This window comes from Epinephelus fuscoguttatus, linkage group LG9 (assembly GCF_011397635.1).
Source record: "Epinephelus fuscoguttatus linkage group LG9, E.fuscoguttatus.final_Chr_v1".
In the NCBI taxonomy this organism is placed as follows: domain Eukaryota; kingdom Metazoa; phylum Chordata; class Actinopteri; order Perciformes; family Serranidae; genus Epinephelus; species Epinephelus fuscoguttatus.
Window position 1 is genome coordinate 16,172,475 of NC_064760.1, and position 25,365 is coordinate 16,197,839.

At 41.3% G+C, this 25,365-nt stretch overlaps 1 protein-coding gene across 7 annotated transcripts in view; it reads left to right on the top strand.

Moving 5' to 3' along the window:
* The window catches only part of diaph2 (diaphanous-related formin 2), a 513,027-nt gene that overhangs the window by 100,726 nt on the left and 386,936 nt on the right, over positions 1-25,365 (top strand). For all 7 annotated transcript variants that reach the window (XM_049585042.1, XM_049585047.1, XM_049585043.1 and 4 more), the window contains one exon: positions 21,375-21,514. In XM_049585042.1, coding sequence (XP_049440999.1) covers positions 21,375-21,514 — 140 coding nt within the window. The remainder of the gene's footprint in view (positions 1-21,374; positions 21,515-25,365) is intronic.

The window sequence follows — 25,365 nt, forward strand, 5'->3', positions numbered from 1 at the left end:
GTTCGCTCTCATTACCATGTCTTCCAGGCAATGCAGAAATCCCATGACACAGAACCTTTAGGCTTTGATATTTTCAATAGCCACCCCCCCCTCCCAGTATCACGCTAACCCCTTGTTGGTAGAGTGGAATTTGAATAAACTCAGAGAAAGCAGTCTGTCTCTGTGTCCCGTTATATTTTAGCATGAACACACATCATCCACCATCGTATTCCTCTGCGACCTGCCAGGATCAACACTAAGGAATGCAGAGATGGAGCAAAGACATAGAGGAAGAGATGTCATTACCAAGCCATACCCCAGGGTTTAACAGTTCACTGCAGAGGTTAACTGGTCTGGCTGCTCTGCGCCAGTTGGCATGGCTACCATTTCTCAGGGTATTTTTTGCCCCCTCCTGGTATTCTCAGTAGTCTTCCCGCAGTTGTCATTCAAAAGGTGGCCAATGGAGGCACCCTACTGTGCTGAATCAAGTGGTGAGGAAGCTCCGCACGCATCCATCTGTTGATGTCTACTCTCATGAGACTATGATATCCTTATTTCCTTCTAAACATGAGAGATCACTTGAAGCATGGGAATGGATGTTAAAAAAAGCAAGGGACTCTTTTGGGGGAAAAAAGGTCCCGCAATAATATTACATTCTTACAGCAATAATAATAAAACTCCCCATCTCTCTTTTATGACTCTCCAATAAGTGAGTTGTTTCTGCATCTCAGTGCTGAATAGAGAATAAGGAGGGAAGGCAGCACACAAAACAGGCAGGCAGGGCCCTGGTCTTTGATGAATGTCTCTATCTCCAGGCATTAGGTGTTCTATTTTTCATAGCAGGCCCTTCGGCCATGCTGGAGAGAGCCTGGGCCTCACATGCGCATTCGTGCAAGGCGTCACAATCCTCAGAGATGGTGACTAATCCGGGCCTACTGTCTGGGGGCGAGAGTGGCCGCTACCAGCACAGCCGAAAGGTCACACCTGTCAGAGGTGGGAGAAAAAAAGAGGCTAGGAAAGAAAGCCAGCACTGTAGTGGCCTCTGCTTGAGAAGGTACAGCTTCATAGTGTCTCGAATAGTTTAGCCCACTGACACATGTACAGACATGCGTTGACACACAAGAACATGCCGTGTGTGTGTGTGTGTGTGTGTGTGTGTGTGAGAGAGAGAGAGAGAGAGAGAGGACAAGTACATAGCTGTCATTGACTAATTTATTTTTTTTCTTCAATTTCATCCTTGCTTACCAACTTTCAAACTCCAAAGGAGAGTCACACTAGCTGCATCTTCATCTCACATTTTGTACAAACTGAGGCATTTAGTTAATTCACCTAAGGTCACATATTTTCTTCCCTGCATTCCTCCTCTTTATATGTGTTGAATGGTACAACTGTTTTGTTGTTAATGTTAGTATTGATAAAGTTTGGGGATGTTGTACTTGCAGTATCTCCTTCATTAATCTTTTTGCTAATGGACTTCATTTTACTTAATAATATTATTTCACTCAGTGCAGTGTAAATTGTCCCTTGTGCCATAGCACCTGAACAGAGCTGTAATTGTTCTAGTTCTTATTAATCTTAATATTTGTGTTGATTTGGGACTGTTTGCATACATTTTTCCCATATCACTGATATGTAAATATCTTATGTCTCTAGCTGCGTGTCTTCATAGCCAGCCGTCTCATTGACTTTCCATTTATCTTTTGCATGAATATATGTCTGGTCTGAGGTGGGAATTTAAAATGTTATTAGCCAGATAAAGAAATGTATGTTCTCTTTTTCTCAGTAAAGCTGTGCGAGCCGGCTTCTCCTTTCCCGTGTAATGCTGCACTGTTGACATTATACCAATGTTCCCGGTGCATGGGAAGCATCACTGCACCTCAACATCAGCTAGGCAGCATGCCATGGCTGGGGCATCGGCCTCAATTCAACAGGCAAATTAATCTTGCTTTGTTGGAGTAGTCAAGCCCAACCTGGGAGAGAGTTCATTTAGCTGTTGCTCTGCTGATGCAAGTTCTTTTTCTCAAGTTTGGAGCCTTCACTTATAGGCAGTTAAAGATCTCTCCATCTGTTATTAAGTAGGGCCTGGACACAGACGTCTTGATGAATAGGTATTCCTACTGCTGTTGAATGGGCCGCAGCCTCTCGATGGAGACAAAGTAATAGTGTGGATATTAGACGAAACGTTTTTTGTTTCCTGAGACCTCAATGTGAATGCTTCCAATAATGCTTGATTAGAAGGACAGCCTCTTTAAGTTTAAGACAAACACACAAAGGGCTGAAATCACCGATACTGCTTTTCTGTTGCTTCTTTTCTAAATCTATTTGACTATTTTTCTATTTACATGCACACAAACACACAAAAGGAGACAAATACACATCCACGCACACGTTTCCAGCTCTTTCACACATACACAATGTGTTTCCCTTTAAGTACAGATCACCTCTTTCACCCTTATCTGTTAGCTGCGCTGTCTGTGTGATGAGAAGATAATCTTTCAGTATGGGTTTTCATGAGAAGATATTTCATAGATCATGTTTTTCTTCTGATGGGGTAGCACCAGACAATTTGAAATCCTATTTATCTAGCTAACAGGGAAGAGGAGAGGAAATGTATCTGTGGTTATTAGAGATGAGACGACCCCAATACAGACATGAGAAGGAGATCAAAGCTGACCGCCCTGGAAATAATAACTAAATCCAATGTACCCAACCCACTGCTTGGAGTTTTTCCTTGTGATATTGTACGTGCATGTGTGCATATGTGTGGGTATTCGTGTGCACACCCATGTGTGTTTACCTGGTTGGAGCTCAGTCTACTCCCATTTATAACCTGTCCAAGTTGAGGGTCAGTATTGCAAACACAAACATGAACACAGATACAAACACACTCACATACCAGCCATTCTGCTTCTGGCAAGGCCCATCACCATTCTCCCTGGACCACCATTGTCGTAAATCATGCTTGTCCCCTCCATCAGAATCTGCCCACAGAACCTGTGTAGGGATTGGACATCATTAATGTCCCTGCCAAATCATGTTTACCTGAGCCCAGTTTTTGTCCTGCCTATTTTTTTCCTCTTTGTTATTTATTGCACATTCTTGGCAGTTTGTTCTCAGGTTAGAGAGGATGACTAGGGAATGATGGGTTGTGGGTTTTGTGTGCTGTACTGATAAGAGTGCACACTATTTCAGGAGCAGAGGTTAAGTAAGGAAGGTTACAAATTGCACCATTTGTTCTGTAAGCACAGGCTTCACTCTGTCTGGCTATATAGGCTTGTGCTGCTCAAGCTGTGTTGGAGGGCACTGAAATCTGCATGCATGTGTTAAGTGAATTAGGATGGACCCAGCAGCCTTTCCTTGGTACAAGCTGCGTAATTGGACAATATACTGTAATTCTGCATCCACAAAGTCAGTGAGTCAAGAAGCAACAGAGAAGGTTAGAGGGTTCTCTCTGCACTTATAGAATTTAGGGTTATAGAGCGTAACCTTTGTTATATTCCACACAGGCTTCCAGACTAACAGACTGTACAGGTGGAGTCAGATACTCCCCACTGTGGAACCCATACAACAACAAGGCTGTGACCTTTGGTCCTGTAAGGGTTTGGGTCACCACTCTAGCAACTTTCCGTAGTAGGGTCAGAGGGCAAAACCAAGCCAGCAGAGCCTGATTAACCTCACACAGGGCCACAAGCAACCCTACAAAAGGCTGCACCAACTCATAAATCTGAATTCACTAACGACAGAAACAAAGCTGGGGCCTTAAAAGAATACTTCACCAGCAAAATGACCAGTTGTATATCAGCAAATGTGGTTGAATTCAAGAAGAAAACGTTGTTTGTTTGAATCCAAAAAAGATGAACGTTCTTCATGCATTGAAGCCTTTGGAGACCATATTTAACAACAGCAAAAGTATATCAAAGTATATCTGTTTACAAACTCACACAATTGGAACAGTATGATCCAAGTCTCTTTTTTTCCAGTCATATGCTCAACACATCCTGAACACATGGATTTTCACTAAAACATCTGATGTTGTTTAAATTATATTGTTTCAGCAAAAATGTATGTGTTTGAGAAGTACTGAGCATATGACTGGATAAATGAGACTTGGATCATACTGCATAAGTTATGTGAGAGTTTTCAAAAGGTTGTTTTGATACAGTTTTGCTTAGGGTTGGGTACCGAAACTCTGTACTTTTTGTACTTGGTACCGATTCATGTCGGTACTACCGAGTACCGATTCACTTAAAATGAAATGGTGCCAAATTTCGGTACCTGAGGTGGAGGCGGAGCGAGAGCGCGTGACTTGCACCTCAGACTCAGCAACAATGGTGACAAAAACATGAAAGTGCAGGACCACACACATCATTGTGCTGTCATCTCCCAATGCCCAAACTGTCTCCCCAGTATCTGAAACTGAAAAACAAATATTATCTTGGAGGACATCATTGCACTTGGTTGACTATTTTTCTATGATCATAAATGTAAATATTGCAAGTTTCTTTCAGATAAAACACATTTTTGACTTGTGAATGAGTCAATGGAATTATGCAATAATGAAAAAATACTAGCAATCATTTTCTGCCTGGCACAAACCACATGTTTTGGACAGCTGTGAAGTGACAGAATGTCCCACCATCATGGTTCTTATATTGCCAGAGAGTCTCCCCTCTTCATATATGGTAGAATATGTCTTTTTCCAACTTGCTATGGTGAGATACATGTAAAAATGTAAGAATTTAGGCACACAGATTTATTTTTTTCATTGATAAAAATTAATATAAAATACAGGCACATAGAAGGACATGAAATGATGGCAAATCTGGTTAGCCCAGATTGTCCTGAAAAAAACCCAAGATATAGCATGTGTATGTAGCCTTTATAATGACTGTGATATGAGCTTAAATGTGATAGGAAAGGTAGTATCAGCCCTGTTTCTACCTGGAGCTTGCATGTACGGAGCCTGGGTTTGGTTGAAGATGGCAGTGCTGTTTGGGCTGAGAAAGCCATGTGTAAGTAAGGAGGAAATCCAGGAAGAGGAAGTATTTAAGTGTGGGAGTGGCCTATTTGAATCCATTTTGTTTGAGACCATGCTGCAAGATGAGTGTGTTTGCTGATCCTGTGAGTTTATTTATCTCCTTTAACTTTAGCTTATATTGTAGTTATGCTATGTAGCGTGTGAAATAGAGTATGGTGAATGTGCTAGGAAAGGTAGTATCAGCATTGCTTCTGCCTGGAGCTCGCATAAACGGAGCCTGGGTTTGGTTGAAGGTGGCGGTGCTGTTTGGGCTGAGAAAGCCATGTGTAAGTAAGATAAAGGAGGTTATTGGTTGGTGTGAAGAGCAGTGAGACCTGGCATTAGGGGAGTGTCTCTGGGACGCAAGAGATCAGCCTCCTGGAGGTGTCGTGGGACCAACTAGACGAAACACCGGTGAAAGGAGGTTCCCACCCGATGACCCCAAAGACATGCTAGTTATCACTGCTCACTGGTCTGTATAGTTAAGCCTTGCCATAATAGCTTAACATAGGGCTTAGGAGGTTATTCACTGAATGCTGATCCCTTTTTTTTTTTCTTAGAGCACAAACTTTTTGTGTTTGTTTGAATTAAAAAGTAAAGCCAGTAAAAATACCTCAAAAAGGCCTAGGGCCCATAGGGTTAAAAAGTACCGAAATAAGGTACCGTTTGGTACCGGTACCGAATTCCAGATACCGGTACCAGTACCGTATCGGTTCAGTTATGAACGGTACCCAACCCTAGTTTTGCTATTGATAAACGTAGTCCTTGCTTACTTCATTCATAAGGAATGTTTGACCTTTTGGATTCTCCAAATTCTCTGAATTGAATTGAAATGAATTCTCCGTTCGTTGGGAAGGCATGCCACAGAAACAAAGTTTTCTAAGGAATTCAAAGGAAACACAAGATGAGGAACTGATGTACGAATGGTTGTGTTGAAGGTGAAGTTTTCTTTTAGAGAATCAGAGTAGTGCAACTATTGATACAGAGCAGGTGCAACAGGGCAGTCAACTCCTCCAAGTTGACGTTGTCAGATGAAGGCCAGACAGCTGTAAACTTTGGTGAGAATGGCAGAAACAGAACCAGGAGCTTGGCTTTCTTGAATCGAATACTGGCAGCAGCAGGCTTTGTATAGATGTTGAAGACAGAGACTGACCTGCCACCATGGTGAGACGGGTGCAGCATTACATCAGAGAAGGGGAGACAAAGCCAATCTTTTACCACCCATACTTGCCTTTTTTTCTCTTTTAGCTGCTGACATAAAGACAGCTACTGATAACAGCCATTTGCTGGGGTTTCTCTGTTCTGGTTTGACAAACCTGTACATGTGAATTTTAGTGTGGTGTTCCACAGTGAGCAGAGAGCTGCGTCTGGGAGACATAACACTACCACCCTACATTAAAAACAAAACCACTAACTGGACCGCAGAGTGACCCTAAAACTCGCTGACCGTGCATGTCTAAGTGAATGCACCCTGCGTGTGCATTTTTGACTGCGCCTCTTGTGTATACACCACTCAGAAATATCTAAAGCATGTGAGGTTACAAACCTTGATGTAATATTTCTTGTTCTTATGACTCTGAATCCCTTTATAACACTCTATTAGCTTTCAGGCTTAGTCGTACATCTTCAAAATGGCTCAACAAGCTTAAACTCACTTCTCTCACTGGTTGAGGGTTCTACTCATGATCTGTTGGCTCACGTTGTGTCTACACACATAATCTCTTGCAACTTTTTAAGTCAACAATAGGTAATTGAAGTTTTGTTTATTCTTGGTACTAGGATTGTTATTCAGCTGATCACAGTGGAAAGCAAAGCAGAAAAGGAAGATGATCAGAATGACCTGGACCTTTTGCCCCCATAGCGTGTTTGCCCTATGTATGATTTATCAAGGTTAGTCCCTTCTGGAGAGGGCCGGCAAAGCAAGAGCACACAGGAGCATAAAACAGGACTCGTTTTAGAAACGTACGTCAGTACTTTTGCTCATTAATTCGTTGTTCCAGCGCTGTCTCCCTATTTTCACACCTTTTTTGTAGTCCTTCCCCAAACTTTTAACAGCAGTTGCAGCTCTTGGCTTCACACCCAAGCTCCCAGAGCTGGAAACAAGAGCACAGAGTTCATTAGGCCTTCACATTGCAATCAATGCAGCAGAGACCACAGTGAAAACCTAAATGAGATCCTGTGTGACTTTACCTGCTTAACAGCTCACTTGTTAACCCCCTCCGCCACAACACAGAGAGTACATGAGAGGGAAACAAGATGGCTTGACGTGCCTCTGAAGTTTTCTTTTGTCATTATTTGTCACTTTCCTCTAACTATGGAAATTCTACTTCTTTTTCACCTCATCTGCATGTAAAGTACCTCATGTCTTTGTGATTTTGGGGAACTTCTGGGACAACATCGAGCCACCTGCTGACCTTGAATTGATTGTTGAGTGGTGAGATTGTAGAGCATTACCGTGAAAGCAGTGTGGGTGAATCAGTGCAAGGGCTTATTTTTAGGTTGAGCTCGTGGGGGGAAAAATCCATAAGTCTCCATAATGATCTTATTGTCAGAGCTTTAACTCACAAACACCTGTCCATCAGCCGACTTTCACCCTGTTGGAAGTTTTCTTGTATTTCATATTAAGATACATACTTTCTTTCATGTTTTATCTTTACAGTAAATCCTAGTTGTTTCTTGTATTACACTGCTGCAAGTAGACACACAACTTAAGACTTCTTTCTGCAGCTAGTGTTCACTCAATTTTACTCTATCCACTTTTCTCACTCTCTTCTACCTGACTTTCAGCGAGCTGGCTGACATCTGCTCCTATCTTTATAGTGGTGTCATTGAAATTCAGTGCAGCCATGAGTCCTGCAAAGCACAGGGAGAACTGCTCAGAGGGATATCCTGCACCAGACACAAACATAACCCAGTAAAATGCACATGCACAAACACAGGCACACAAGCACGCACATACAAATATGCGAGTAAAACCGTATTAATATGCACGTGTACACACTGATACACACAAACACACAAAATGCTGAAAATTTGTGATTCAAGCTTTACTGCGATCTTTCTTGTCAGGCATTAATTAGCTGCTGCATTAATGGCCTTTAGTTAAATATACACTCAAAAATGCATCACAGTATTTAAAAAAGAGTAATGGAGTTAATTGAATAAGATCTGGAACATTTTTCAACACTCTGTGACAGCCACAGTGTGTGTGACTCTTCATGTGTGCGCTTCGGGGTGTACGTGCAAGTGTTACTTGCATTGGCATGCGAAAATGTGTTTTGTGCCCTGTGCAAGTTGCAACAGCTCTGTGAGAATCAATAAGTCAAGGCCAAAGTTCTGACCCAAGTGGATTCAGACATTAAGGTTCCAGGGCCTAAATTCTTCCTTCGTTAAGCAGCAGAGCATGTAGCAGCTCCAAAACCGTAGCCATTAGTTACTGTAACAATAAGCAGGTTTGTCTCAGGCTTGTCGCACAGTGATGGTGAATAGCTGCCCTCTGTTCTTCCATTTTCAGCCAATATGTTACAGTGTTTGCCCTCATCTACCTCTCACATTTCAGCATTCAACACAACTTGGAATTATTTATTTGATGTTTTTCTTTCATATTTCAGCACTACACTAATGCACGTAACTCAGGTTTGGGTATATATATGCCAAAATTATAATGCAGAGCATGTAGGAAAAAAAGTTTACTCACAGCGTCATAACAAGTCCATCAAAACTAAAACACATCTCACAACTCTTCTGCGGTGCACCATAATTTATTCAATGAATGAAGCATCAAAACCAAAGTTTAGTTCCAGGCTATGTGAAACTGAAACTCACAAAAAATAAAAAAAAACTTCACAAATACAGCCAAGCAAATAAAACATTTTAACAGCCCTTTTAAATTGAGAACACTGGAAGATGGATTTTAAATGCTTGTGTGTCCAAAAAAAAAAAAAAATAAAAAAAAAATAATATCAGTGAAATATGATCTTAAACACTCGAGGCAAAAACCCCACACCATCCAAAACACCATCCTCTATTCAGTGAATGAAGCATGAATAAAGCATGATGCACTGGAGAGGAGCTGTGCACGCGCTTGTGTGGTGTGTGTTTTTGTTTTGAAGGACCGTACCCCTACCTAAGGCTGGGCAATTTGGAGAAATCAGAATCTTTGATATTGCGACAATATTGTAGACTATTGGTGCTTTCACGAAATATCAACACAGGTTTTTGATAAATAACCATCAGTAATGTGGATATAATGATTAAGTGGTTAATAGAACAACAAGAACAGTCTGCTAAGTTTGGAAAATTACACCACTTTCCTGTACAGCAGTCTTTATAACCAGGAAATGACAACACTTACAATATTCCGATATCTAAAATACAGTATTATGATATCCAAATGGAAGACAATATCAAGTCTCATACCATTATATTGCTGTAGTATTGATATGTTGTTGGATCAGGTTATGTCATGTTGTAATGGCAGGGGTTGTGCCCAAGAAACATGTACAGCATCCAAATGAAATACAGGCAACTATTTGCATGATCACTGCTTTAATATTAATAAAAACTACTGATTGTTTTTAGCAGCAATATTGTTTTCTATCGAGAACTCCTCTCTGTTCTACTCAACTCAAATATATTTTCTTCCTAATGGAGCTCTTTGATCCGCTGGTATTTTATTTATACATTCATTTGTTATGCACGTCGTGGCTCCCCACTATCTCTGTGTCTCCTATTGCTGCATTTTTATTTGATTATCAGTAAACACTTTCCAGCTGTTTTCTAACAGGTTGACTTTACTTTAGTTTTTTTTTCTTTCTTATTGGCAACAAACTTCAAGGATTGTTCAAGATCATGTTTCTTTTATAATATTCTATTTTTTTGTGAAACCCATCTTACACTTTCCTCGGTTTAAAAGGGTCACGGTGGTTCACTTAGTTGGCTTTGGTTGCACAGACTTTTAGTGAGTGATATTCGAAGTTTCAGCTTCACTTAGCCAGGAAGTAGACTTTAGTTTTGATCTTAACCTCGCTTTACTGACGGAGACTGCTTTACCCCCTTGGGTCATGCGATGATACAGACTCCAGCTCTCCTTGGCTGAGTTTTCTATCATTGTCGACTTCCTTCAGCTTCTATTTGAAACAGCGATGATGATACGTTGCAGGTCAACTTTCAGTGGGATTAAAGCCAGGAGAGTTTGCTGACTGTGCCCGTTGGCCCTGCCCTCCCCTTGTCCACATCTGGAGCACAGCCACTAGGACGGACGTAGTGTGTGTGTTTGTGTGTGTGGCTGTTTTCTCCAAAGCCTGAACTGTCTGCTGTGGGTCAGGCTAAAGTTAAGAGAGGAAGGGGGAGATGGGCCACTTCAGAGAGGTAAACACAATCGCCCTTGTTGTTAGTCTGGTGAGGGTCAAGGTGGAAGTATCACAAACAGGCTAACCTTGAACTGACTTCTGCTTTGACTTTGACAGGATTTAAGTGGTGAAACATTGAAAAAAAAGTGCTACATGTTTCCCACCATTACAGTTGCCAAATAAGACAACACAGTTAGGATTTTCTTTTTTTTTTTTAAACGATTATGATAGTCACATTGAATGTTTTTGCCATTTGAGATCGTCTCTTGCATCATAAAATTCATAAGGACATACTGGTAGACATTTTCATTGTTTGTGACACAACCTCAGTCATAAACAAAATGTCTTTTATGCGGCTATCCTGATGTAGTTATTGTTGCATTTTGAATGTGTTGATGTCTGAAGTCATGTAGGACTTTTTTCCGTAAGCACAGTAGCATCCTTTTTTCATTACCGCATGACAAATAAATTCTCGACAAAAAAGAGGGGGGCTTGTTCTTTCGGTTTTGTTTGAAAGTTTAAAACCCATTTATAGAAACATGGCCTTTCTTTAATAAAAACATACCCCTATCTAAATTCTAGTTCTGAATACATAAATCTCATATATATTCAACCCCATGGTTGAGCTGGCCCATATTTTTTTATATCTGACCTTTCGGTGTATTTATGTATACACACACATACTCTCACCACGCACAAATAAAGAAGGAGCATACCCCTACTGTAATTGAATTATCATTACAAACTATTGTGTGCCTATTTGTGTTGAAATAGAAAAGGGAATGGAATTGTTTGGTATCCTCAGACTTTGTAGTTGCTATTGTCACCGGGTGTTCTGGGTGTGCACACACCACGGTGCCTTGGCCACTGCCCAGTGTTTCTTACAAAGTGAACCCTGCGGTGTTATTTTCATGCTGTTTCCAGCCTAATACCTCATTGTTTCTTTTTGTGTTTTCTCCTCAGCCTGCCTCTCTGTTGTGGTGTGCTCGTCTTGTCTGGACACAAGATGTAATGCCACCAGCCTGATTATTGAGAGAATGTTGTGGGCCTAATTGTCTCCGTGTTATCAGCAACTTGTAGTTGTGCAGACATGAGAGAATAAAGCAGTCTGTAGATTTTGTTTTTTCCTTGTTGTTGTTGTTGCCTGCAACAGGCAGAAGATAGAGGAAGAAAATAAATACAAAAAGAAGAAAAAGCCTAAAGTGCTTGGAGATATACAGACATATTTTTTGGTGGCTGTCACCCAGCGTTCAAAAACACCTCAGTATGGACAGAGTGAGAGGCAGACAGATAGGAGAAAGAATGGAAAAAGGAGGAGTAAAGAGACAGGATTGGAGAGACAGGGGTGAAATGCTTGGCCACATGGTCTGGTGGGAAATCCCCCACTGAGCTGGGAGCCCTGCGCCCTGGTGGCTAGATGAAATGTCTTATCTGCCGGCAGCAGGACTCTGTCCTTTAAGTAGGGCTAGGGAAAACTCATTGTCCAGCCAACCAGCATCTCAACTGATCCGTGTTCCCTTTGACCTTTAGCACTGCTGCCACCGACACATGCCAAACTTTAGACTGTGTTAAATGAAAGATTGCTCATTTATATAACATCTCTCACGTGTTTCCTTGCACAGTTGTGTTGGCAGCGTTGTTCATAGGTCATGTTTGTATCATAAGGGAGAGGGTGACACATGTGACATTTACCTTTCACTGTAGACTGCCTTTTACCAATTCTTGTGCTATCTTTCCTCTCAACTAATCTACCAACCCCTAATGAGCAGGAAATTAAGTTGTAACGTGGCTATCATACAGCATGATATGCACTAATTGCGCAGATTGTATCTGTATTATTTTTTTCAAAGAGCAGCAGGGTGCTCTAGTAATTTTCATTAATTACACACAAAGAAGGAGTAATTAGATTTTTCATTATTTATTTCAGAACTTTTTGTCCGTGACTTTTTTGGAAGTGTGGGGTGAAGGCTCAGGCTGGGGGTGTGTGTCTTAATATGTTTGGATTCATTACCTAAGAATAGTATCGTAGGCATTATGTGAAAATGTTGAATTTACTTGGGTGTCTGCTCAAAATCTGCCTCACAAAACCGTCTGTTCTTACAACAGTATCACATTCACACCACCCGAATGTGTTCTTCTTCAAGTCACTCTTCTCCCACATGCACTTATTTTTGTTGATCCAAACTTGGAAAGGTGTTGCTTTAACTGTCTTATGTTGTTTGTCACCTTGAATTATCAGGAGAGGATGAAGGAGTGAGAGCATATTCATGGTTTCTATGCAGAGCCGTGTCATTCAGAACCGTAAAAGAAGCAATGTTTTGACGTTATCACTCTTCAAAAAAACTGGATGTCCAATTCAGATAATCAAGTCAGTAGTCAGAGAGTCTCGGGGATTTGTGTTTGCTACAGTCTTGGTTGTCACATTCTGCTTCTGAAAAATTAGCTGATCATTTTTTGACTTACAGGACTGATCTGTCTGTTCTAGTATTTGCCTTTACCTACTTCGTCATTATATCCACATTTCTGATTGGTATTTATCAAAAATCTGATTATGTAAATATTTTGTGAAAGCACCAGTATTCAACCCCACAGTATTGTTGTAATGCTGACATCAAGCCCACCCACTTCACTTGATTGACTTGATTAGCCAATCAGCACCATGGGCGGGAATAATGCTGCTGTCAAGCGCTGCAGAACCAATCAGGAGTAATAACATAACGAGTATGGTCAGAGCTGTAGCAAAGATAAAAGCTGGTGTCGCGGTTGTTCTACTCAACGTGTCTTTGCCTGACATTGTAGTTTGTTGTGTACTCTGCTGAGCTCCACTCTCAACCATGGCAAAACAGGTATGTTGAGTGGCTATGCATCATTTGACTTAAAATGCTGCTAGGGTCAGGTGGATACGTTGGTCATTGGTGATTGGTTAGGGAAAATCGAATTCAATGGGGGGCGTGAACAAGTAACAAAACATGTAGCTCGGCGTGTGACATAAACAGTGACGTGGGAGGGAAGCCGCGGCTGGTCAGTCCTTTGGCGATTCTCTCGTAAATCAGCCTGTCCTTCACCGTCCCCGTCATCTGACGGTTAATGGCCTCTTCATTTGCGAGGGCAAGGAGGGTGCGCAATTCCTTGTCTCCCCAGTTGCTCATCTTTACAGTGTCTGTCAGGTTTGTGTTTCCCTCTTACTACTAGCTGCTCGCTAATTCCTGCTATCAGTTGTTTCCTGTTTATCCACCGCCAGTGGCTCACATGTGTGGCATCATCAACAGCTCCTCCCACACGTCTTCATCAGCCCCTCCCGTTGTGGAAGGCGGCCTCGGTCTGTTTGAACTAAAAGGGTTCCATCCATATGACGACCCTATGAGGCGGAAAATTGGGCGCCTCGGATCAACTCGCCAATCTGCCTCTGTGTGTATGAACGCTCGCAGCTTGCCGGCAAAATGGCCCAACATTCGCCGAAAATCTGGCAGTGTAAAAGGGGCTCGTGTAACGAGTTGACAATTCTGCCTGATATCAGGAAAGATATGGAGGTATTTGATTGAAAACAATTTAAAATTTGATTTTCTCAATACCCCCTAGCTCTGCATCATTCAAATATATACAGTAGGGTCATGATTATGCTATAAGGGAAACCAACATTCAAACACAAAGCTCTGGATGACTTTCATACTGGCCATCTCAAGAATGCTGTGATGAATTACAGAGATATGAGCGCATCGCTATTCCTCTCTTCTTGCATCCCTTGCTAATTGCAGCTCTTGATCACACAACAATGTAAGAGATAAGAGAGAAAACATTGTTTAGAATATGGCGTGTATAAAGTATGCATTTGTCTGAGAGAGGCAGAGAGGGGTAGCACGGCAGACTGGATGGAAGAAGCAATGGCAATCAGCTATCTCCCAGCTCTAGCTTCCCTGCCAGACACATTGCCGCCATGTGGTTTTCCAGTAAGCTGACAAAGAAGCTGAATAATGTATCTATCAGTCTGCCTGAGTGTGCCGAGCACTGGGCACTGAGGAAGCTGCCAGCTTGTTATAGGCTCATTACAGGTGAAGATGACATGTGGAGGTGCAGCCGCCTTGGCATTGTCTCCCTGCCCTGCCCTCGATAGAAGGCACAGCACTCTGTCACTCCCCATGGCATAGAGAAAGGGAGACAGAGGTGATAGAGGAGGAGGGAATGAGCCTCAATGCTCCCCTAACCCCCCAAAATGAAATTGACAGACTCGCTGAAGTAATTGCTCCCAGCACTATTTTCTTTGGCAGGAAATACTGTTATCGACAAATAGGGGATTCAATAAGCGGCAGGAGATGAGGCTCTAGGCTGTGGTCAAAAGGCTGTGTCTGTCCTCTACTGTTGAGGTTGTCTCCTGATGCTCTATCTCTCTGCCCTGCCCTTTCCCCCCTCCATACTCATTCTTTCTCTTTTTGTATCAACCCGTGCTTTTCCCTCATATCTCCCTCACTCTCCCTCTGCTTCTTTCACTTTTTACGTCCCTGCTACTTCATCACACACAACCCACACAACATCTCCCTCCCTCATCCCTCCATCCTTTTCTCCAGGGCCTCTTTTTCACCATTTTCTTCTGTTGACCATTTTTGTGAGCCTGAAGGGGAAAACTCTATTACCCAATAGCCAGCAGGTAATGCCACCTCCCTCTAATCCTCAGATTGTTTCTCTGCTGCCAGTGTGGTGGTGTAATGTTGATATTATCCCATAAGATTCCATTGATTTGCGCTAGGGTCATGAAAAAGCAGTTTATGGTCAGTGTCTTTGGTTTCCAGAGGTCAGAGCGTGCGGTGAAACCGGAGCTCTAGCTTTTCTGGACATAGTGGTATGCCTGCTGGGAACTACTGAGAAGTAAGAGGATAGATACAAAGTGGGCGATGTGTTTCCCTCTCACTGCCCTGTGTAGTATTGAGGAAGTAATGTTCTGAAAATGCAGCTGCCTAATCGGCCACATCCAAAAATGGAATCGCAGTGATTTAAGAGGCGTATTCATATTTGAAGTTGTGAGTGCTTAGTCTCATTATATTGTCATTATCTTTACTTTTACATACTTCACTGTGTTACAAACTGTCAACATCACTGTGTGTGTATATTAGATTTACTCTTAGATTGTCTTAGATTCAGATTTTGCTTTTGTGTGATTTTCTTTTGTATCGATATTTAATGAGCATGTTGAAGGGTGCCTGAGGCCTGAGATGTTCATTGCCAATAACTGTTTCTCTCACACTGAAGCATGTATGATAAGAATAAAGAGTTTGAACTTGAAGTCATACAGTATAATCTGTTATATAGGCTTGTTTACTTTGCCAAAAGTGCATGTATTTACAGTTGAACCTTAAAGTTTTATTATTAGTTTCTTAGTTTCCGTTTGAGTTCTTTCTCACTCTTGCAAGCTGTCCTTGACAACACAGCTGAGTACATTTTATTAAGCTCTAACACCACCTAAGTCAAGCCTCGGCCAAATGGCAGGTGATTGGTCTTCAGACTTGCATGAAACCCACCACTGCGGCTTTAATACATCTCACCTGCCATTATCTTTCAGGCTTTATTCAGCACAGTGGTGACATATCGCCTCTCCACTGTCGACCCAACTGTGTTGTTTTAGCATTTGTTATTCATCGAAAACGATCCACTGCAGACAGCAGTGTGTTTTGAAAACCCCAGCCCTCTCCACAGCAAAAACAGTTGGTGATTTGACTGCTGTGATGAGTGCAACAATGCTCAGCCTGAGAATATAAATACCAATCGTTGTTAATCTTTTCCCTCCTACCCTTTTGGTGGGCTTACATGTGCTGTATGTTGTCCCTGCGTTCCTGGCATGATTGGATCGGGGCACATGTGATGCACTGCTCCAATCAGTTGTTTAAATGGCTGTGGTCCCAGGCCTTTGGTAGGTCCCTGTCCAGGGAGTATTGGCTCTATTGGATAATGAAGACAGTAGTTCAGCCTTCTTCTTAATAGGGAAGAATCCCCCTGGAGGATCTGTAGGCCCATTCTGCGAAAAGTGTTTTAAATTAATGAGCACTTTTGTGCAGTGTGCCAGTAAGGGACTTTGGTGGAGCTGCCTAATGGTCCAAACACAGTTCAGATACAGGTTCATATAGAGTCTAGACCAGGGGTCCCCAAAATCTTTTGTGCCGCATACTGTTTTTAACGACAATGAGTATTACAACTGAAACAAAGTTGGGCTCAAACTATGTCTAGTCTGCCAGTCAGGAACCACTGGTGTAGGCACATTATTTCTACTATGTGTTACTGCATGTTATATTGTTGGTGTATTATTGTATAATTTTACAGGATAAATCTTGTAGTAGTGATATAGTTGCTGGTCATAGTATCCTATATTTGTTCCTGCTTGTTAGGACCAAGCGACAAGCTCCAGGGCTGAAAAATGAAGCCAGCAAGGAAGTGCCAAAAACTGCAGTTCCTTGAATGGCCACCTGAGGCTGGCTTCAGAAGCGAGTCGGTTCCCATAGACACCCTCTTTAAACTGCCCATCTTACAGCAGAAATAAACATGTTTACAGCCCGGTACAAATAGGTTTGGTTCCTAGCTAATTTCAACATTTATAACAACTGTACAGGGAGTGAAGTTTTATATAACTCACCTATTTAGATTTGATTAATTCTTAAGTTTAAGCATAATTAAAGGCGTGGTTTGCTTAGAGACAGGCTGTCTGCAAGGTGTCACCACAGTCTATTAGTCAGATCCACCCCTCCCTCATCCACAGCTCCACCCTCTCATCCACATATGGTCACTTATGGCTCCAAAAAAACCCCCAAGATGGCGACAGCATTAGTGCCAAACTCGAGGCTTCAAAATGTCAGTCCACATATTTATGTTTGGGACAGAATGGTTCACGAGTAAGAACGTTACTATGTTAGCCTTGCTGACCAAGTTGGATATTCCCAGTTGAGTTCCCATCTGCAGGTCTCTGAGAATACAATTTATTTTGTATCTCTGTGACAGACATCTTGGTAGATGAGAAGGAAATAGTTCACCAATTCTAAGTGCCCTTTGTTATGACAAAATTAATCTATTGGACAAGAACCATGTACTCAGTTGGTTAGTATATTTTAAAATTTATCTTATGAGTTTATTTTACTGGGAATATGTTCGTTGATCAACAGAAAAAAAATCAGCATTATCTAAAGTGGGCTTAAACAGCTAATTCCCATCTGTTGCCCTTCTCCTGATGTTAAAAGGCACCATAAGAATAGACCCAGCTAACTACTGAGCCCGAACAATAATTTCATCACGGTTGGTTTGGCTGATTATCATATCATGACATTAGTTCAGAATTTTTCATACCTCTTTTTTTTTTAGACATTTTCATCATCAACCCTTGCAGGCATACCTTGGCTGCACATTACCTATTTGTGAAACAAAGAAAGATTATTGGGCTGTGATTGAAAATGCTAATTTCCTTGAACTCTGTACATAATAAAGTTAATAAAGTAGATAGAGGCTTCGCAAATCAGAGTCTAAAGAAAGAAATTGTAAGGCAGATGCAGACACACACACACACACACACACACACACACACACACACGCACAGTCACAGTACATTGACTATTTAGGATAAAGTTCCTGAGAGCATTTTTCAAAAGTGAGTCAAACACGAATTACATGAACTTTTCTTTGTGCGCTGATTTCAAGAGTCTGTTGAAGTACTCCCACTCAGGGATTTTTTAAATAGATTTTTTACTTAAACAAGCAGAAAAAAAGTAAATGTCATGGCTGTACCTACGATAAAGACAGTTTTACATTGCTGTCTTAAAAACTTGAACAAAGTCCCAGCATTTCAACTTCGGGTTCTGTAAAGTGTCTAGAGTGTCTGCTTTTCTCCTCTGCTCCACCTAATTGAGCCTTCACATAGTGTATATCTGTTCTTATCATTTTCATTTTCATAGTCAGTACCAAGAAAGGCATGTAGAAATTATGTTAGGCAGAAATGTGCAACAAAGAGTCCTGTGGTAGGTAGTAGTTGAAAAATCTAGATAGTAACGATGCAGATTCTTACCTAGTGCTAGTGTCACAATAGCAGAACAGATGAAAATGTTTAAAGCCATAGTGGAAAATAAAAATAGAGCAAAAATAACAATAGCCCCTTTTACACTGCCAGATTTTCGGCGAATGTTGGGCTGTTTTGCCGGCCAGCTGCGAGCATTTATACGCACAGAGGCAGATTGGCGAGTTGATTCGAGGCGCCCAATTTTCCACCTTGTGGGGTAGACATATTGGTGGAACCCTTTTAGTTCAAACAGACCGAGGCGGCCTTCCACAACGGGAGGGGCTGTTGATGACTTGTGGGAGGAGCTGTTGATGACGCTGCACGTGCGAGCCACTGGTGGTGGATAAACAGGAAACAGCTGATAGCAGGAATTAGCGAGCAACTAGTAGCAAGAGGGAAACACAAACCTGACAGACACTGTAAAGATGAGCAACTGGGGAGACAAGGAATTGCGCACCCTCCTTGCCCTCGCAAATGAAGAGGCCATTAACCGTCAGATGACCGGGACGGTGAAGGACGGGCTGATTTACGAGAGAATTGCCGCCTGACCAGCCGCAGCTTCCCTCCCACGTCACTGTTTACGTCACACACTGAGCCACAAGTTTTGTTACTTGCTCACACCCCCCATTACCCCAAGAAGGAGCATTCTGTATAAACAAAAGTAGGCAGGCGGCATTTTGCCGCACTCCCCGATTTTGTTTTTATACTGCCAATGCTGAAAAAAGACTGATTGGGCTTTCCTGCAAATGTACACAATTCCTATCTCAAAAGGTCTAATGGTTCATGGATGCATAACAAAAAGGAATAGTGAAATTAAATCTTGTGGAGTGGTATAAGTAGATACATGTTTTTGCATGTTGAATGGTGTTGCATACAAAATGTCCTTCTCATAAACAGGGTTCCTACAGATACTTAAAAAACCTTAAAGGGCAGTACATTAATTAATCTAAAAAGACAAGACTTTAATTGGTTTTAAAATGTCTTAAATCCATCTTTCAGAAGTCTTAAAAATGTTAAGACATAGAGCTGCATCGTAAATTCTCACAGTAACTGATAATATCTATTTTTTTTCAGTAATTTACGTAATTCCTCTTGCATAAATGTCACGCAAATCAGGTAAACTGAACATAAAACACTCATATTTTGGTTCTGGCTGAGAATCCACTGTCTGCTAGCTAGCTGTCACTGTACCCTGGACGACATGGGGAAGTGCAGATTCCATTAAAACTGGCTATTTAACCAAGATTTCATGGCATGGCTGAAACTGGTACAAGGCTTTGCATACAAGGCTCAGTTTACTTAATACAAAAAAGTTTGTCAGAGTTGGCAAGATGGGAATCAAGCCAGTGGAATCCCACATGCAGAGTGAGATACACAAAATCACCAAGAAAACTTGCCAACAAATGCCAGGTATTTTCCAAAAGAGTCATGTTTTTTATGTTATAAAACATAAGCAAAATTTTCCCTACCCCCACAAAATTAAGATCAATTTCTGTTTTTTTTTCCCCTTAAATTTTTGGTTAGTGTTAAATTGGTGTTAAATTTAATTCTGAGCGCCCTTAAAAAAAGTCGAAAAAAAGTCTTGCCTACATTACCACTTTGAATAACAAAATATAATTTTACCATGGTTGTGGTCAGAGCCACCTCTGCTTTGCTTCAGCAGGAGTCATTCCTGCAGTTTGAGTAATGTGATTTTACGTCAGCGTTTATCAAATAAACACTGCAAGTCATTATTAAGCCAATATGAGCTCAGTTTACATCTAAAGCACAGTTATTGGGAGCTTGCTGTTGTTAGACTGCCTCTTCTTTTTCTGACCAAAAAAAAACCTGGTTCTTTCATGTTGACTGTGCATTGCAGGAGAGCAGCAGGCCTCTCTTTTCTCCAGATAAATGAGCTAGCTTATTACTTCCCAAACTGCCTATTAGCGCAGCTCACTTTGTGGGGAACCAGCAGTCCAGGGATGAACACAGTGAAGATGATTGTGTCTAGTCTGGTTCAGCATATGTGATGCTGTTTCTGCAGCTTCTTTTTCATTTTGCTTTGTATGGTGCCTTGACTCAAACCCCACCTGAAATGTAGTTCATTTTGACAACAGGACCTGAAAATTACTAATTTAACACATATTTGTTCTTGGAGCTTGATCTGGGAGTAGAGATAATGTGGTAAGATTAATCAATTTGCACGCAAAGCTTTTTCATTTGTATTCCTCGAAATTGATGTTGATTGCTGGACTGCATGGAAACGGTGTCAGAACATAGATTCAATCAGTCTGTTACTTTGGAGTCAAACTGCAGCTCAATCTAGTGTACAATGTTGACTACACTGTATGCTGGGAGAGTGAGTGTGTAAATGTGTTTCCCTGCTGTGGTGTAAGTGTGTGTATTGCTGCCAATAGGTAGTCTCATTGTGTAAGCATCAGTGTAGCAACATGTCCCTAGAGCCCTCCGTGGAGATTATACACAAGAATCCATTTACTTCAACAGGAGCTGCGGCAGATAGCACACAGAGCCTGTGCTTGGCTCTCTCCGAGTATGGTCCATCATTAGAATATTGGCTGATTGAGAAAAAAAGAGAAATTGGCTGACAAATCTCCAGACGCTCTCTCATCCTTTTTCTTATACAGGAGTTTGAGCCAGCTTTTATCACTCGTGTCTTTGTGAGAATGTGTGAAAGTATCTGAGAAGAGAATTTTGAGTCAAAGAAGTCTCAAAAACGACACCTTTTGAGAACACAAGATACTGACTCAACAATATAAATTCATCTTCCTGGTATGGTTAAGTCTGTTGCTATTGATCTAGTTTAGTTTATTCAGCCTGTAATAGGTCAGTCACCTTTTTTATTTCCTTAGGGATATGGTGATGCAAATAATACATGGATGCCCTTCACCTGTGTCCACAAATTTCTTCTGTTATTGATGAGCATCGTTGTTTTTTATCACATCACCAAGGTGTTACAGTGTATGATGGTAATCTAGTAACTGTCCTGTTGATATTTTGTTTTCAGGGTGGACTAAGGAACAGCAAGCATGAGTGTACACTTTCATCCCAAGAATACGTCCATGAGCTGCGTTCTGGCATCACAGAAGAAAAGCTGCTCAATTGCCTGGAGTCCCTCAGAGTGTCTCTCACCAGTAACCCTGTCAGGTTAGTAACTCAAGCTTTTTTTCATTTATTGCAAACGGTGCCTTGTGTTCTGAGCGATATTCGCAAATACCACAGCTCTAAGCACTTATATGAGTTTATCATTATCAGATGCTTTATAGAGTCACGAAGCCAAGCTTGCTGTTGAGGATTAGCTGTGTCTATAGTTTAGGATTTGACAGTCCCACAATGATCAGGATACACATCACTCTCTCAGTATGTTTGGTAGGTTATTCACTAGGGGTGGGCGATATGGCCCTCAAATAATAACAATAAAAACAAAGTTTTGTGTCGAGCCGCGAGCGTCACGAAGGTTTAATCACTTGACGACACCGACTCCAGTGTGCGCACAGCGATGGAAGAGGGAGGGACGCTGTGCTGCTGTTGGTGGATCCACTGAATGAGTTCTCTCCACAAGGAGAGTAACTCACGGTAACTCGCTGAAAGAGTCTGAGAAGTGCAGGGCTGTTTATAAAACATTTGGGACGCCCAGGCCTAATGATGCCACAGTTAATTTCACACTACTAAAATGGCTCCTCTTTTTGGAATCACCGCAGAGTTGCTAATTATTTTGCTTGCAGCCAGGCTTGTTATTGCCGTGGGTAACAGTATGACGTCAATATGTCAACAAGTCCAAATATCGCGGATATCACGATATGTTATGAACAAAGGTTTCCTCTGTAACCTCTGTCTTCTGGACATTGATGTTTGAAAGTATCCTTTTCAGCAAACTATTTTATTTTACAAACCATGTATCCTCTCTATCAAAGCAATGTTCTAAACTTTTATTTCATGTCAAGGAAAAGTGAACGTTTTTCTTTGGCCCTGGCCACACTTAATGTGACATGATCCGAAATAGACAGCTGTAAAGACTTCTTACTGTATGTATGAATGAACCAGCTACACTCTAGTGATGCAGCAGCATGTCATGTATTGTGAACCCAAATGTCATCCTGACTGCACCGAAGCATCACTTTGTTGTGTTTGTGATAGAGCAGATCTGACGAAAGCTCGGACTAAGTGATAAAGTGCAAGGACAAGCAAAAGCTGTACATAAGAGCTTTTACTCATGCCATCAAGCTTTTCCCTGTTGCGGAGCAATTGCATATTAGACATATTTTACTGTGCTGACCATCTCTACACAATTTGGGTTATGTGGATAGAAAGAACATGGATGTTGTTATGTATAAAAATTCCTTGGATATACTCTCTGTTACCAGTTTATTAGGTACACCAAGCTAAAGTCTAAAACAACAGTTATGCAATAGATGCTGACTGGTCCAGTAGTTTGTGAGACTCTCTCACACACACACACACACACACAACCAAAACTTACCCCTAACTAACAAACCGGCAACTTAGTGTATATGTACCTGTAATGATTTAAGGATGAACAAAGATTTATATTTACTCATGGCATCTCATACAGTTCCCTCTGTTCCTTTGTCCATTTATTGACATTTGAAGAAAGTAAATATGGCTTTTTTTCATTAATGTCCCTCTTCATGCTAATCACTTCGCTCCAATTACACCAGTCCCCTCTACATTAATCAGAGCAAGGAGCTGTCTGCTGGAAACCATTTATTTCTAATTGGATGATTATAAAGGAACCTCATTGGACCTGTTCTGTGTGGATTGATTGGGTATGTTAGACGAGATGAATGCACAGCATCAACTTTAAACAAGCGCAGTGTATGGTGTAGCTGACCAAACGACACACACACAAGCTTATTGTGACTTGTGGTGAGTCTGTCATTCCAGACCACTCTGTCCATTAAGCTCAGACAGGAAGTGGACTTTTCCACATCAGAAAGCCAGGTGTCCTGAGACCTTAATTAACAAATAGCTCTGTGTCATGTGCACAACCTGCGTCTGTGATCAACCTATATAAAACTGCAGTCAAACATGATTTTAGACTTTTGTTTGGTTCTCAGTTCTGTCCTGCTGAGCCCTGAGTGTCTCTTGAGTCGTTCATTACGAGGCCTCAGCGAGTTTGTAAGCCTTGTCTCTACTTTTTACCCAAATTCTCTGCCTTCTCTCTTTAAATGGGATCTTCAGTTTTAATTTGGTCCCACTAGTGCAAGGAAACCCTTAGTGACAGCAGATCCTTTAAATTATTTACCAGCCCACTGTTGAGGAGATGTTTCTTAATGTGAATCAATGAATGGTGCATATTAAATGGTCATCGGATAAGTGGAATACTTTTTTATGTTCACCCTGGATACAGAGAAAGGACCTGCCAGCCTGGCCCCGAAGGAGCTTTTATTTAATCTGTGTGCTACTACCAGCACTACCGCTGCATCTCAGCATTAACCAATTTCAGAGAAAAGCACAAAGAGTTGTGTGCCCTCGCTAAAATCCTGCACTGCTCAAGACAACCATTCATGTGTGGGCATAGTGGAAATTTTCATTCACAGCAGTGCTCTTCTTCTGTATGAAACTCAGGAGAGAAAATGATCCAACCAACGAGTTCCACATGGCATGTTGGTTTATGTCAAGTATACAAAGATATTCAGTTGTCTGACAAGTTAAACTAGTGAGTCATACACAGAGGAATCATAGATGGATTAATAATGCTGTACATGAATGCACATATAAAGTATGTCATATAGTTTAATGAATAGCTAAGTAATTATCCCTCGAGTGATTTGAGAGCTGTGAAGTCAGTCTCCAAAGTCTCCGGGAAGCTGTGGGGAGTCAAGTCAGCCCATCTACTCAGAAAGGCCAACTGGTGCCTAAGGGATCTGAGCGAGGCCAAGCTTGCCCTCTGGGTGTTTTCAAATGGCTGAACCTTTGACCAGCACATAAGGGACCAGTGCTTTATGGAGGAGTCGCCTCCTACGGATGGCCAGGTCCAGGCAGGGGAGAAAGCCACCTTTTTGGGTGTGTATGTTGAGCAGGACTGTGCAAGTGTTGACTAACACCGGTCCCCTGCTCATCTTTACGCCTCTCATTATTTCTCTCCTGGGTAAACTGTCCTGATTGTTTTCTTGAAGCATGGATAAGGTTACTCCTAATGAATATGAATGCACTTAATTGTCATGGATCACAACACACAGAAAATCCACATTTGGTTTGCTACTCTTCTGACTTCACTATGTTAATGTAACCTTTGTACGCTATGTTATCATATACCGAAAATAACCATGGATTAGATGGCAGAGCATTCATGCTTGTTTTAATTTACACATTAGAATAATGATCAGGTGGCCTTTTTTTAGAACATTGATATTTTGGGGACTTTATTATGAATTTTAACTGAAGACAGTAGCAAATAATCCTGTGTAAAAATAGAGACATACTGGTAACTTGTGCATAATACACTACCATTCATTTTGCCTTGCTATTGGTTAATAGTTTTCGCTTTGAACAGTATTTCTCATTACAGAGGCAAACTCCCATATCAACATAAATGCCAGTATATCGCCAAGAGCTGATTACTTTCTAGTTTCCCTTAGTTGAAAAGGCCACACAAACTCTAAGATTGTCCTGCCTGTGTTTATTATTAAAAGAGTCAGTCCAAAATGGCCTGAAATACTCAAACAAATGCTTACATGGTGTTAAACTGTATTTGACGAAAATGAAAATAAAATATCATCAATTAATTAATATTGTTGAGCTACAAAATGTATCCAATGTCTGGGAAAAGTCAGTGCAGTGCTGCAGGAGTGGTGAAGCTAAGCATTAAATGTCTGAATATTTTTGTTGTTCCTTATCTAAAAATATGCTTTTTCAGAGGTTTATTGTACAGTCAGTGTTTCAGACTAGATTAATCATTGTCATATGACCAGTAGTGATGGGATTTCTGGTTCACTTGTGAGATCCGGTTCTTTGGCTCTCCTTCACTTTGAAGA